This window comes from Macaca fascicularis, chromosome 1, assembly GCF_037993035.2.
Source record: "Macaca fascicularis isolate 582-1 chromosome 1, T2T-MFA8v1.1".
In the NCBI taxonomy this organism is placed as follows: domain Eukaryota; kingdom Metazoa; phylum Chordata; class Mammalia; order Primates; family Cercopithecidae; genus Macaca; species Macaca fascicularis.
The window spans coordinates 228,211,429-228,225,667 of NC_088375.1; the positions used below are offsets into that span (position 1 = coordinate 228,211,429).

At 48.1% G+C, this 14,239-nt stretch overlaps 1 protein-coding gene across 1 annotated transcript in view; it reads left to right on the forward strand.

Annotated features, from left to right (window-relative positions):
• Nucleotides 1–14,239, forward strand: part of DNAJC11 (DnaJ heat shock protein family (Hsp40) member C11) — a 72,740-nt gene that overhangs the window by 44,360 nt on the left and 14,141 nt on the right. The window contains exons 5-7 of the mRNA XM_005544905.4: nucleotides 7,538–7,666; nucleotides 8,647–8,769; nucleotides 9,960–10,033. Of these exons, the coding sequence (XP_005544962.1) occupies nucleotides 7,538–7,666; nucleotides 8,647–8,769; nucleotides 9,960–10,033 (326 nt within the window). The remainder of the gene's footprint in view (nucleotides 1–7,537; nucleotides 7,667–8,646; nucleotides 8,770–9,959; nucleotides 10,034–14,239) is intronic.

A 14,239-nucleotide genomic window follows, 5' to 3' on the forward strand; every position in this document is an offset into this window, starting at 1 on the left:
TCGGCTCACTGCAAGCTCCGCCTCCCGGGTTCACGCCATTCTCCCGCCTCAGCCTCCGAGTAGCTGGGACTACAGGCGCCCGCCTCCGCGCCTGGCTAGTTTTTTGTATTTTTAGTAGAGACAGGGTTTCACCATGTTAGCCAGGATGGTCTCGATCTCCTGACCTCGTGATCCACCCGCCTCGGCCTCCCAAAGTGCTGGGATTACAGGCTTGAGCCACCGCGCCCGGCCAAAAAAGAACTTTTTAAATAATTAACCAGGCACAGTGGCACGCGCCTGTAATTCCAGCTGTTTAGGAGGCCGAGGAAGGGATGTCCCTTGAGTCCGAGAGTTCAGGGCAACAGTGAGCTGTGATCAAGCCACCACACTCTAGCCTGGGCAGCAAAGTAAGACCCTGTCTCTAAAAAAATAAAATAAAATATTCAGATTATGTCATTTGTTGAAATATGTTTTAATGAATATTGGTTTTATTATATCAGAGAAACTATAAATAATTTATTCAAAGGTAGTTGAAAAATAAAATATTGGGACAGGCACGATGACTCACACCTGTGATCCCAGCATTTTGGGAGGCTAAGGCAGGAGGATTGCTTGATCCCAAGAGTTGGCGATCAGCCTGGGCAATATAGCGAGACTCTGTCTCTACAAAAAATACAAAAATTAGCCAGGTGTGGTGGCATGTGCCTATGGTCCCAACTACTTGGGAGGCTGAGGGAGGAGAATCACTTGAGCCCAGGAGTTTGAGGCTGCATTGAGCTGTTTGTGCCACTGCACTACAGCTTGGGGAAGATTCTGTCTCTTAAAATAAAATAAAATGTTCTTAAGAAAACATGGCGGCCGGGTGCATTGGCTCACGCCTGTAATCCCAGCACTTTGGGAGGCCGAGGCGGGCGGATCACAAGGTCAGGAGATCGAGACCATCCTGGCTAACAAACACGGTGGAACCCTATCTCTACTAAAAATACAAAAAAAATTAGCCACTCATGGTGGCAGGCACCTGTAGTCATAGTTACTCAGGAGGCTGAAGCAGGAGAATGGCGTGAACCCAGGAGGCGGAGCTTGCAGTGAACCGAGATGACGCCACTGCACTCCAGCCCAGGTGACAGAGCAAGACTCCATCTCAAAAAAAAAAAAAAGAGTAGGAGTTATTATTTGGGGCATGTATCCACAGACTTTTAGTCTGTTCATCAACCTTGTCTGTCTCCAATATCAGTGTTCTGATTATGTGCTGCTGTATAACCATTTCCAAACTTGGTGGCTTCCAACAACAATTCCATACTGTCTCACAGTTCTGTGGATTGGCTGGGACTTGACCGTGATGGGGTGGTGCTCCCAGGGGTTGCAGTCAGGTGGTAGCTGGGTCTCATCCTCTGCAGGCTTGCTGGTCTGCACGTCAGCAGTGGCTTCTGCTTTCATGTCTCGTGTACCTCAGCGGAGTTGGCTGGCATCGCTCTCTCTCCAGGCAACCTCTCCCCTCAGGCTTCCTTGCCAACAGCAGTCTCTGGGTAGCTGGACTTAATACATATTAGCTAGTGTCACCCAGATAGTGCATTTTAGAGACCTGGGCCGAGCTGCAAGGCTTCTCATGAGCTGGTCTTGAAGTCAGCACCATCAAATCCGTGCATTCTGTTGGACAAAAGCAAGTCTGAGAGTTGCTTTTATGAACCCGAGAGGTTCAGGATCAAGGAGAGGGCTCTTTATGAGGGCATGAGTACCCGCAGGCATGGTTCCTTGGGAGGCCTTTGATCTAACTTCCACAGTGTGTCACGCTGTTTTGTGAAGAGTGTATTTCCAGTGTCTTTTTCTTTAATACCATTGCCTACTATCTTTATGAAAGTTGCATTTATATTTAGCAAGTTTTATTTTACTTTGAGACAGTGTCTCATACTATCATCCAGGCTAGAGTGCAGTGATACAGTCACGGCTCACTGCAGCCTTGACCTCCTGGGCTTAAGGAATCCTCCCACCTCAGTCTCCCAGGTGACTGGGACCACAGGCGGATACCACCACTGCCAGCTAATCTTTTTTTTTTTTTTTTTTTTTTTTTTTTTTTTTTTAGTTTTTTTTGTGGAGACAGAGTCTCAACATGTTGCCTAGGCCGGTCTCAAACTCCTGGGCTCAAGCAGTCCCTTCACCTTAGCCTCCCAAAGTACTGGGATTGCAGGAGTGAGCCACAGCACCCAACCGAAATTTTTGACACACTTAATTGATTCTTCTCTGTGTATCATATTTTTAATTTAGAAAATACTCTCTCCATTCTAAATTTCTTCATATTAGAACATAAAAATATCTTGGCCCAAGTATTTTGACAGGTATCGTCTTTTTAACTTTATTCACAACAGTTTTCTTTGACACATTTTTCTAAATCATCTTTATTTATGATCTTTTGAATGTTTTATCAAATTTAGATGCTACAAAACTGTAGACCTTTTCAATTCCATTTCATTCTAGAACAGAATATAAATTTATCCAATTAAACATGACAGCTCCACCAAGATTCCTACCCAAAATAAAGATACTCCAAAATGCCATTATGGAATTTCAAAATTATATCTCATAAACCGTTTGAACTCTTATTTATTTTGTATGGTTTTTTCCCCAACAAAAAGATCAGCTTCAGAGTATTTTTCATTACAAGCCTTATTTTCAGTGATTGTTTTTTTTTTTTTTTTTTTTTTTTTTAAGACAGAGTCTTGTTCTGTTGCCCAGGCTGGAGTGCAGTGGCACGATCTTGGTTCACTGCAACCTCTGCCTCCCAGGTAGAAGCAATTCTCCTGCCTCAGCCTCCTGAGGAGCTGGGATTACAGATACACGCCACCACGCCTGGCAAATTTTTGTATTTTTAGTAGAGACGGGGTTTCACCATGTTGGTCAGGCTGGTCTTGAACTCCTGACCTCGTGAGCCGCCTGCCTCGGCTTCCCAAAGTGCTGGGATTACAGGCATGAGCCACTGCGCCCAGCCTGTTGTTTTTGAAACAGTCTTGTTCTGTCACCCATGCTGGAGTGCAGTGGCGAGATCTTGGCTCACGGCAACCTCCACCTTTCAAGTTCAAGCAGTTCTCCTGCCTCAGCCTCCAGAGTAGCTGGGACTCATGCCCAGCTAATTTTTGTATGTTTAGTAGCGACAGGGTTTCACCATGCTGGCCAGGCTGGTCTCGAACTCCTGACTTCAGGTGATCCACCTGCCTCAGCCTCCCAAAGCGTTGGGATTACAGGTATCAGCCACCGCACCTGGCCACAAATTGTTCATATACTGCCGTGCAGTTTTTTTTATTACTCAGAATCATCGTCATCACAGGGATGTGTTTGTGCTGTTACTCTGTGAATATAAAAATTTGTGAATTTTGACAACTACAACTTCATTTTCCATGGGTAGAGTACCACAGCTTGTTTTGACACAATTATACATTATGTATCACTACAACTAATTCTAAGGATGTTTCTAGTCCATGGGTTTCTTGACTTAATAAAAATATTTTTTGCCATAACGCTACACTGCCTCAAAGTTGATATTTGAATATCACCACAAAAAAAAAAAAAACACATTTACCTTCAATGTGGAACTTTTAAATTGAGTTTGTAGTAGCATTTATAATGTCAGGCGTTTCACCCTCAACCGAAATCAAGTAATTATTAGGGTTAATGCATTTTCAGATTGAAGCATCTGATAGAAAGCTAGCACTGGCCAGGCACGGTGGCTCACACCTGTAATCTCAGCACTTTGGGAGGCCGAGGCAGGCGGATCACGAGGTCAAGAGATCAAGATCATCCTGGTCAACATGGTGAAACCCTGTCTCTACTAAAAATACAAAAATTAGCTGGGCATAGTGGCGCACGCCTGTAGTCCCAACTACTCGGGAGACTGAGACAGGAGAATCGCTTGAACCCGGGAGGCGGAGGTTGCAGTGAGCCGAGATCGTGCCACTGCACTGCACTGGACTAATGGCTAATGTCGCCTGATGACACAGCGAGACTCCATCTCAAAAAAAAAAAAAAAAAAAAAGCTAGCATCATTAACAGTTGGGAAGTTGGGCTAATAGGGCAACCAACACAGAAACAGCTGTTGCTTTATCTTTCATTTGTGCATTGCAGACCTTGGAGTGGAAATGTGAGTGAAATTAATGTAGAGGAACTACCATTTGATCTAAATGAAAAATGATTTTCACAGTTATATGTAAATACACCTGCTGCTACAGCCCACTTTCCGGCACAGTCTTCTTGGAGGAATGACTGACCGTTGACGCTGGTGCTTCTCCAGCAGATCTGAAACTTGATTTTCACGTGCTCAGAGTTAGCACTTTGGATGATCAGTGTGGAAAAACAGTTTATGCGATTTTTAAGTTCATCAGCTCTCTGGGAAAATGGAAATTTAATACTCAGTGTCAGCCCTGCCTGAAGAGTTTATTGAAAAAGAAAGCATCGCCAAACAGCAACAAAAACCTGTAGATTTGTATCAAGGATTTCCAGATTCAAGCCACTGCCTGTTTTCCTGTGGCCTGTGAGCTAAGAATGGTTTTTGCATTTTTTAATGGTCAAGAAAAACCAAAGGAAGAGGCCGTTGTGACATATGAAAGTTATGTGAAATTCAGATTTCAGCTTCATGAGCAGTGTTGTATTGGAACACAGACACACTCAGTCATTGACTGTTTATCTGGCCGCTTTCCCATTTGAGTAGCAGAGATGAATTCCGACAACAGGCCGTACGGCACCAAAAGTCTTCACTCTGGCTCTTCACAGAAGACATGTGCAAAGCCTGACGGGTATCCTTCAACAGGCGACGGAAACATCGTGGCAGCGGTGCTCAGGGTGCTCTTTGACAGGCTCTGCAGCACAGGCCACCTGTGTTCCCCACACGTTTTCATATATAGTTGGAGTTTCCTAGGGATGTGGCTGACCAGTGGGCTCGACAACTTCAGCTGCCCCACACGCCAAGGCTCTGGCCGCCACCGGCTCCGCCACATGGGCAGCAGCATCTGATACTTCCCCACGACCGAGGCCAGGAGTGAGCCGCACCTCCCCACTGCGTCAGCGTGCAGCACACATGCCCAGCCTAGAAAGGGAGGTGCTTCCTACAGTTCCTCTGCAAAGAAATGGCAAAAGAGTGGTGGGATCTCACTGGTCAGCTCCTAAAGGCACTGTGCGTCTCACACATTAGATGAGACCATGGCAGATGCTAGAAATAAAGTGATGGTCCATCTGCAAAACGCACTCCGACATAAAAGTGAAAAATCTGAGCTAATGGCTAAACCAACAGAAACAACAGATTTAAACCCCACCTGTGACACTCCATAGACTACCCAAACACCACCCTGTCTGAACTCACCTGCCATTGCCCCTCCGTTCCAGCCCTAGAGACCTCCTTGCCCCTCCACTGGGTGCCCACGAGGGCCATCCTCATTTGTGTCTTTGTTCCCACGCCCCCTTCTCAGAGGTCCCTTTCTTGACCACTTAAAACACTCTCTCGGCCGGCCGGGCACGGTGGCTCATGCCTGTAATCCCAATAGTTTGGGAGGCTGCCAAGGTGGGCGGATCACGAGGTCAGGAGATCAAGACCATCCTGGCTAACACGTGAAACCCCGTCTCTACTAAAAATACAAAAAATTAACTGGGCGTGGTGGCGGGTACCTGTAGTCCCAACTAGTTGGGAGGCTGAGGCAGGAGAATGGCATGAACCCGGGAGGGGGAGCCTGCAGTGAGCCGAGATTGCACCTTTGCACTCCAACCTGGGGAACAGAGTGAGACTCCGTCTCAAGAAAACAAAACAAAACAAAAACCACTCTGTCAGGCTACTTATGGGGTGATAGAAATGTTCTGTGTCTTGATTTGGAGGTAGTTTCACCAGCATATACATGTCAAAGACTCATTGAATTGTGCATTTCAAATGGGTGCAGTTTATATTGTAATACAGAAATTAAACCTCAATAAATTGTTTTAGCTTGGGCGCTGTGCCTCACGCTTGTAATCCCAGCACTTTGGGAGGCTGAGGTGGGCGGATCACCTGAGGTTGAGAGTTGGAGACCACCTGACCAATGTGGTGAAACCCCATCTCTACTAAAAATACAAAATTAGCCGGGCATGGTGGTGCATGCCTGTAATCACAGCTACATAGGAGACTGAGGCAGGAGAATCGCTTGAACCCGGGAGGCAGAGGTTGCAGTGAGCCTAGATCATGCCACTGCCCTCCAGCCTGGGCGACAGAGTGAGACTCCGTATCAAAAAAAAAAACAAAACAAGACTGGGCATGGTGGCTCACGCCTGTAATCCCAGCACCTTGGGAGGCCAAGGCGGGCAGATCACGAAGGCAAGAGATCGAGACCATCCTGGCTAACATGGTGAAACCACATCTCTACTAAAAATACAAAAAATTAGCCGGGCATGGTGGTGGGCGCCTGTAGTCCCAGCTACTCAGGAGGCTGAGGCAGGAGAATGGCGTGAACCCGGGAGGCGGAGCTTGCAGTGAGCCAAGATCGTGCCCACTGCACTCCAGCCCGGGCGACAGAATGAGACTCCATCTCAAAAAAAAAAAAAATACAAGGCCGGGCGTGGTGGCTCACGCCTGTAATCCCAGCACCTTGTGAGGCCGTGGTGGGCGGATCACAAGGTCAGGAGATCAAGACCATCCTGGCTAACGTGGTGAAACCGCATCTCTAAAAATACAAAAAATTAGCTGGGCGTGGTGACGGGCGCCTGTAGTCCCAGCTACTCAGGAGGCTGAGGCAGGAGAATGGCATGAACCCGGGAGGCGGAGCTTGCAGTGAGCCGAGATCGCGGCACTGCACTCTAGCCTGGGCGACAGAGCGAGACTCCATCTCAAAAAAAAAAAATTGTTGTAATGGGCTGCGAAAGTTTAATTTAAAAAGTGTATGTGGCCATGGTTTTATATACTGGATTAAGATATGTGTCCATTTTTAAAGTTGTGACCATAAAAGAATAACAAACATTGATTTTCTGCATAACAAGCATTTTTATCAGCAAAATTTTAGCTTAGAATTCCTTGAGTGAATACACTTCTGTTTCTCAAACTTAATTCTCAAATTAATTTGAGAAGGATTAATTTTTAAGTCTCCCATTTGTTCATAATTTGTGCTGCTTTATCTTTGAAAGTATTTTTATTTAAAGAGTTTTAGGGTAGTTTTGCAGTGTACGGTGTTTACCAAAAAATGTTTGATCCATGTAGCTCATTTCTAGGTTGCTTTATGCATTCACGGGCCTGTTTGGTCTCTGAAAATCAAACTGCGTTGCTCTTCTTTGACTAACACTTTTGTCTTTGGCATGTCATTGCTCTGCAGACATGCAGACCAGCTCTGCTGGTCAAATGATGTATTCTAGCTCCGGACATCTGTGGTGCTCTGCAGTTTGGTTCGGACTGCGACATTCATGCTTTGTGGGCTTCCTGGTGGCGTGTCCTACCTAAACCCAGTGAACCCTAAAGTCGAATGACCTGTTCAATTAAAGCAAGCTGGCTGTTGAAGTGTAGCATTGTCTTTCATTCCACAAATACCACCCCTTCTGCTGACAGCTTGTTTTTCTGCCCCAGGGAACGATCAGCGTTGGAGTAGATGCCACTGACCTTTTTGATCGCTATGATGAGGAGTATGAAGATGTGTCCGGCAGTAGCTTTCCGCAGATTGAAATTAATAAAATGCACATATCCCAGTCCATTGAGGTAAAGCACACAACCACCTCTCCGAGTACTGCAAGGGCTCGAGTTAATGAGGCACAGCACACCAAGCAGCTGGAACGAGAGTCTGTCCAGGGTTTTTCTCATCTTTATTTATGAAAGGATGCAATTAGCCACTTAAAAAAGAAAGCGCTTCAGTCCCAGCCGTGTGTGACCGCCGTGCTGGCATGTGAGCCAGCAGGAGTGTGGGCTGGGGCACTTGGCTGCCAAGGTCTTGGGCCTTTCCAGCAGAGGGTGTTAATGGTCTGGGAGAAGTAGAGGCCCAAGGTCATGGGGTTCTGGGAGAGAAAGCAGACCTCCATGGATCATTCTAACCACTGATTTTAGTTTTAAGGCAAATTCTGCTACGTGCCGCAAGGCTATAGCAGGTCCCATCCTGAGCCCTGGGCACACGAAAATGTCACCATTCTGCCCACTATTTGAATGTGGCAAGGTCAGGCCATTCTCCTGAGTGTTTATAGTAGATCTTTGTCTCCTCAGCTCATTAATTTATTCTCCGTTGCATCAGCCAACAACATGGAGTCCTAACTTGGGGAAAGTTGCCCCCTCTTGGAGCTCCCTGAGTCAGCTGATACAGAATACAGCCATGGAAAAGTCTCCAGTCCCCCCAGAACCCTGATGGCAAGCAAGGACAGGAGAGGCCCCAGGTGTACCGTGAGGGAAGGCGCACAGCGAAGCACCCTGTGCTGATACCGCTGGGACAGGCAGCCCCTGTTTCCCCTGGTGGTGTGAAATTTGCCCATTAAAGCTTTTGCAAAGCAGATTATCCTTGTGGTCACATGCAGACCAAATAACAAAGCGAAAGAAAAGTCAAGCTGCTGCGGCAGTTCTGCATCCACGTGTGCTTCTGAACAGAGGAGTCGTCTGCACCTTTGGCCTTGGACTCACAGTGCGTTCTTTAGGCTGCTGCCACTGGCACTTCCTGTTGTTTTGATTCATTCATTACCAGCAAATATCATTTTTAGGCACCCTTGACAGCGACAGACACAGCCATCCTCTCTGGAAGCCTCTCAACCCAGAATGGAAATGGAGGAGGTTCCATTAACTTTGCGCTCAGACGAGTAACTTCGGCAAAGGGATGGGGAGAGGTGAGAATGTCTGTTGGCTGAGTTGTGTTGTCCATGCAAAGTCTTATTTCTGAACATTTACACTCTCAAAGCGCACCCTCAAACTCACCCAGGGGGCCCTGTTGTTGTAAAATGGTACCAAGTGTCAAACTTCCATCAGTTGACTGGTCCTAAAAGAAAAATAGGTTTCATAAGCCTGGCCAACATGGTGAAACCCCGTCTCTACTAAAAATACAAAAATTAGCTGGGCGTGGTGGCGCCTGCCTGTAATCCCAGCTGTTCGGGAGTCTGAGGCAGGAGAATCACATGAACCCGGGAGGCGGGGGTTGCAGTGAGTCGAGATCGCACCATTGCACTCCAGTCTGGGGGACAAGAGCAAAATTCCATCTCAAAAAAAAAAAGATAAATAGGTCTTATATCTGAGAAGTCCTGTCAGTCTTCCTCAGGTTTCCTATGAGACAGCAACTTCTAGAAATCCAGCCTCTGAAACTCAGTGTTCCCTTGAGCAAAAAGCCTGTGGGCTCTTTTTCCTGCACAATTCAGAAGGCAGGTGCTCTCTCCAGTGCGATGGTTCACTGATTGGTGGCCATTTAACAGCCAGTTCTGCCGAGCAAATTGAGCTGCATCAAATTAACATTGAAGAGTTGCTTGAAAGTCACCCAGACTAGTAAACACGGCAGCCAGGCTCAGCTGTGACTTCCAAGGCTATGCGAGTGTGGAACTGCTGCTGGGCTTTTAACGTCAGACCCCTGAGGACCACCCCAGTCACCTGGGAGACATTTGGCTCAGGATGAAAATAAAAAGGAGTCAGCAGTGCATGCGGAGGGGCGGGGGGGTGGGGGGCGCACACCTGACCGCAGCAGGCGCTCTGCAGGTGGGGGCGCTGCGCTGGGAGCGGTGGGGAGCTGGCTGGTCTCCTGACCTCAGCCTGGGAGGCAAGGATCAGAGGTGAGCAGTTTTTTTCTTTGGAGGGACACCAGTGAAACATGTGCCATTGAAACCTGGGTCTCCTTTGGATCTGTGGCAGCAGACATTTCCATTTGGCTAAGGTTAAGATGAGACATTAACAATCTTCTACCCCCTTCTTTTAGAGCCCTGGCAAGACCAGTGAATTGAATGAAGGAATTATACCCAGAGGTACATACCTGAGCCTGGGTTGCTGCTATGAGATAAAACACCACTAACGCCTTCTCTTTTTCCTTTTCAAACAGTTGGAATTTGGAGCCGGAGACCTGCAGGGACCTTTATTTGGTCTCAAGCTGTTCCGTAATCTCACACCAAGATGGTAAATATGAGAGACAGCAGCTCCTCTTTGGTGGTCTTTGTTGACTTAGGAGACTAGAACTGTGTTCTTTTTATCACGGCGGTTGGCACTGTCTTGTCTGTCCTACAAGGTCACTGCGTACATCAAGGGCAGGTGCAGCACTGGCGTGAAGCCCAGGCAGTGTGCAGGTGGGAAGAGGTGGGATTGCGGGGGCGGACCCTTGTCCCAGCCCCGGCCAGGCTGCACCATCCAGGCCTCACACCTCCCTCACCTATGCCACAAGGCCGCAGAGAAAGTGCTTTCAGGGAGAGTTGGTCAGTGGACCGAAACACTTACAGACTTAAGGATCATTCCATTGTCCCAGAGAATGACAGACTGCCTCATCATCAGGTTGATTGACATATGCCAGAGACGGATCCCCCAGCCAGCCTCTGCTTCCTGTCGTCTCTGCTGCTGCCATGATGTCACACTTCTAGAACTGTGTATCCCTGTGCCTTGTAGAACAACAGCAGTGTCTTCGTTTCCTATATGGTGGGGGCAGTGATGTCTTTGTGAGCTCAGATAAAAGAACTGGTGGAGGGTAAATAATACCTTTCTTCCAGGGGAAGATAGAGCTGAAGGAGTCCTAGAATGGAGTATACGGAGTTTATTTTTTTTATTTATTTATTTTTGATTTATTTATTTTTGAGACAGAGTCTTGCTCTGTTGTCCAGGCTGGAGTTCTGTGGCGTGATCTTGGCTCCCTGCAGCCTCTGCCTCCTGGGTTCAAGCGATTCTCCTGTCTCAGCCTCCCGAGTAGATGGGACTACAGGCATATGCCACCATGCCCAGTTATTTTTGTATTTTTAGTAGAGACGGTTTCACCATGTTGCTCAGGCTGATCTCAAACTCCTGACCTCAGGTGATCCACCTGCCTCAGCCTCCCAAAGTGCTGGGATTACAGGTGTGAGCCACCGCACCTGGCCTATTTTATTTTACTTTTTTTTTTTTAGAGACGAGGTTTTGTTCTGTTGCCCAGGTTAGAGTGCAATAGCCCAATCATAGTTCACTGCAGCCTTGAACTCCTGGGCTCAAGCAGTCCTCCTCCCTCAGCCTCCTGAAAAACTAGCATTACAGGCATGTGCCAACATGTCTGGCTCATTTTTTAGTTTTTTTAGAGAAAAGGTCTCTCTATGTTGCCTAGGCTGGTCTCAAGCTCTTGGATTCAAGCAGTCCTCCCACCTCGGCCTCCCAAAGCACTGAGATTAGAAGCATGAGCCACTTCATCAAGCCTGGAGTACATGTTTTTTGTTTTGAGACAGGTCTCACTTTGTCACCCCAGCTGGAGAATAGTGGTGCAATTTCAGCTCACTGCAGCCTCAACCTCCCAGGCACAGGTGACCCTCCCAAGTAGCTGGGACTACAGATGGGCACCACTACGCCTGACTAATTTTTGTAGAGTTGGGTTTTGTAGAGTAAGGTTTCGCCTTGTTGGCCAGGCTAGCCTCTTAACTCCTGACCTCAGGCGATCCTCCCGCCTTGGCCTCCAAAGTGCGCCTAGGCACAGTGGCATGAATAACTTCCTTATCAAACATATACTCTAGGCTGGGCATAGTGGCTCATGCCTATAAATCCCAGCACTTTGGGAGGCTGAGGCGGGAGGATCACCTGAGGTCAGGAGTTCGAGACCAGCTTGGCCAACATGGCGAAACCCATCTAATAAAAATATAAAAATTAACCAGGCGTGATGGCGCTTACCTGTAGTCCCAGCTACTTGGGAGGCTGAGGTGGGAGGATCGCTTGAACCCGGGAGGCGGAGGTTGCAGTGAGCCAGGATCACACCATTGTACTCCAGCCTGAGCAGCAGAGCAAGACTGTCTCGAAAAAAAAAGAAAGTTATTACACTTCCAATGAGACATGTGTCTGTGTGCCTGCCAGGCTCTGCAGGGGTTGACCTAATCCCTGCCCACTAGTCTGGTCATTTGTCTGTGGGGCATGGGGCAGGGAACATAGGCAGGCTTGCGGGCCAGCCTGTTGTAGGGAGAGCAGGAAAAGTGTTGAGAGGGAGCCTGGGAAACAGGAGGGCGTGGCCTGTGGGGCAGGCAGAGGCTGCTTAAGCAGAGGCACCAAAACAGTGCTTCCTGGCCGGGCGTGGTGGCTCACGCCTGTAATCCCAGCACTTTGGGAGGGTGAGGCGGGTGGATCACGAGGTCAGGAGATCGAGACCATCCTTGCTAACACTGTGAAACCCTGTCTCTACTAAAAGTACAAAAAATTAACCAGGTGTGGTAGGCGCCTGTAGTCCCAGCTACTCGGGAGGCTGAGGCAGGAGAATGGCATAAACCCGGGAGGCGGAGCTTGCAGTGAGCTGAGATCCGGCCACTGCACTCCAGCCTGGGCGACAAAGCAAGACTCCATCTCAAAAAAAATAAAAAATAAAAATAAAGCAGTGCTTCCAAACACACAAAGAGGAAAAGGAGCCTGTGTGACTCACACCTGCAATCCCAGGGTTTTGGGAGGCCAAGGTGGGAGGATTGCTTGAACCCGGGAGGTTGAGGCTGCAATGAGCTGAGACTGCACCACTGCACCCCACCCTAGGTGACAGAGCAAGACTGCCCCGAAAAAAATAATTTAAAAAAAGGTGGAAGGAATGCGGAACATGCTGCCATGGGGCATCACGTGGGTGCTGCTCTACGTCATTGGATTCACCTACTGCGTCTGAGAAGGGGACGGGGATTCAAACTTAGAAGAGAACAGCAGGGAAACCGCATCTGTACACAAATCAGTGTCCTGACCCTGTCTTCTTAGATTGGTCACCTCAGATGCTGGTTAGAAGCTGCCTCGGGGGCTGGGTGTGGTGGCTCATGCCTGTAATCCCAGCACTTTAGGAGGCCAGGTGAGATGATCACTTGAGCTCGGGAGTTTGAGACCAGCCTAGGCAACATGGCAAAACCTTGACTCTATGAAAAATATAAAAATTAACCAGGCATGGTAGCACACACCTGTAGTCCCAGCTACGTGGGATGCTGAGGTGGGAGGATCACTTGAGGTCAAGAGGTCGAGGCTGCAGTGAGCCATGATGACACCACTGCACTTCAGCCTGGGTAACAGAGCAAGACCCTTTCTCAGAAAAAAAAAAAAGAAATGCTGGTCGGGCGTGGTGGCTCACGCCTGTAATCCCAGCACTTTGGGAGGCCGAGGCAGGCGGGTAGCCTGAGGTCAGGAGTTCAAGACAAGCCTGGCCAACATGGTGAAACTCTGTCTCTACTAAAAATAACAAAATTAGCTGGGCACAGTGGCGGGCGCCTGTAATCCCAGCTACTCGGGAGACTGAGGCAGGAGAGTGGCATGAACCCGGGAGGCGGAGCTTGCAGTGAGCTGAGATCCGGCCACTGCACTCCAGCCTGGGTGACAGAGCGAGACTCTGTCTTAAAAAAAAATAAAAAGAAAAAGCTGCCCTGGGTCCTATGAGGGAGGGGACTGGGAATTGAGGTGTTTCAAGTCCCCCAGGTGATTCTTAAGGTTACACAAGCTTGGAAGACACTTTATTAAGGAAAATCTTCTGGCCGTTTTGTCTGCTCAAGCCTCAGTGTCTGTTCATGGAGTGGCCACCAAGAGTCTGGGGTGGACTGATCATCAGTGCTTACAGGCTTGGAAACTGAATTTAGTGCTGCTGCCCAGAGCTTATTAGACTTGAGCAGATTTAGACGGAAGGACGACTGATTTATAAACAAGGGGATGATGTGTGACCAAAGATGCCGGTTTCTTTTTTTTTTTTTTTTTTTTTTTTTTTTTTTGAGAGGGAGTCTCATTCTGTTACCAAGCTGGAGTACAGTGGCGCAGTCTCGGCTCACTGCAAACTCCACCTCCCAGGTTCAAGTGATTCTCCTGTCTCAGCCTCCTGAGTAGCTGGAACTAACTACAGGCACACGCCACAACGCCTGGCTAATTTTTGTATTTTTAGTAGAGACGGGGTTTCACCATGTTGGCCAGGATAGTCTCCATCACTTGACCTTGTGATCCACCCGCCTTGGCCTCCCAAAGTTCTGGGATTACAGGCGTGAGCCACCGCGCCTGGCCTACCAGTCCAGTTTCTTAATATGTAGTGACCAGATTAGTTATGGATGTCGGCTAACCAGGGTTCTCTAATCCTTGGATCAAGTTGCAGATGTTCCCTGATTTATGATGGAGTTACGGCCCAATAAGCCAATATTTTGACTCATTAAGTCAAAAATAACGACCTGTTGA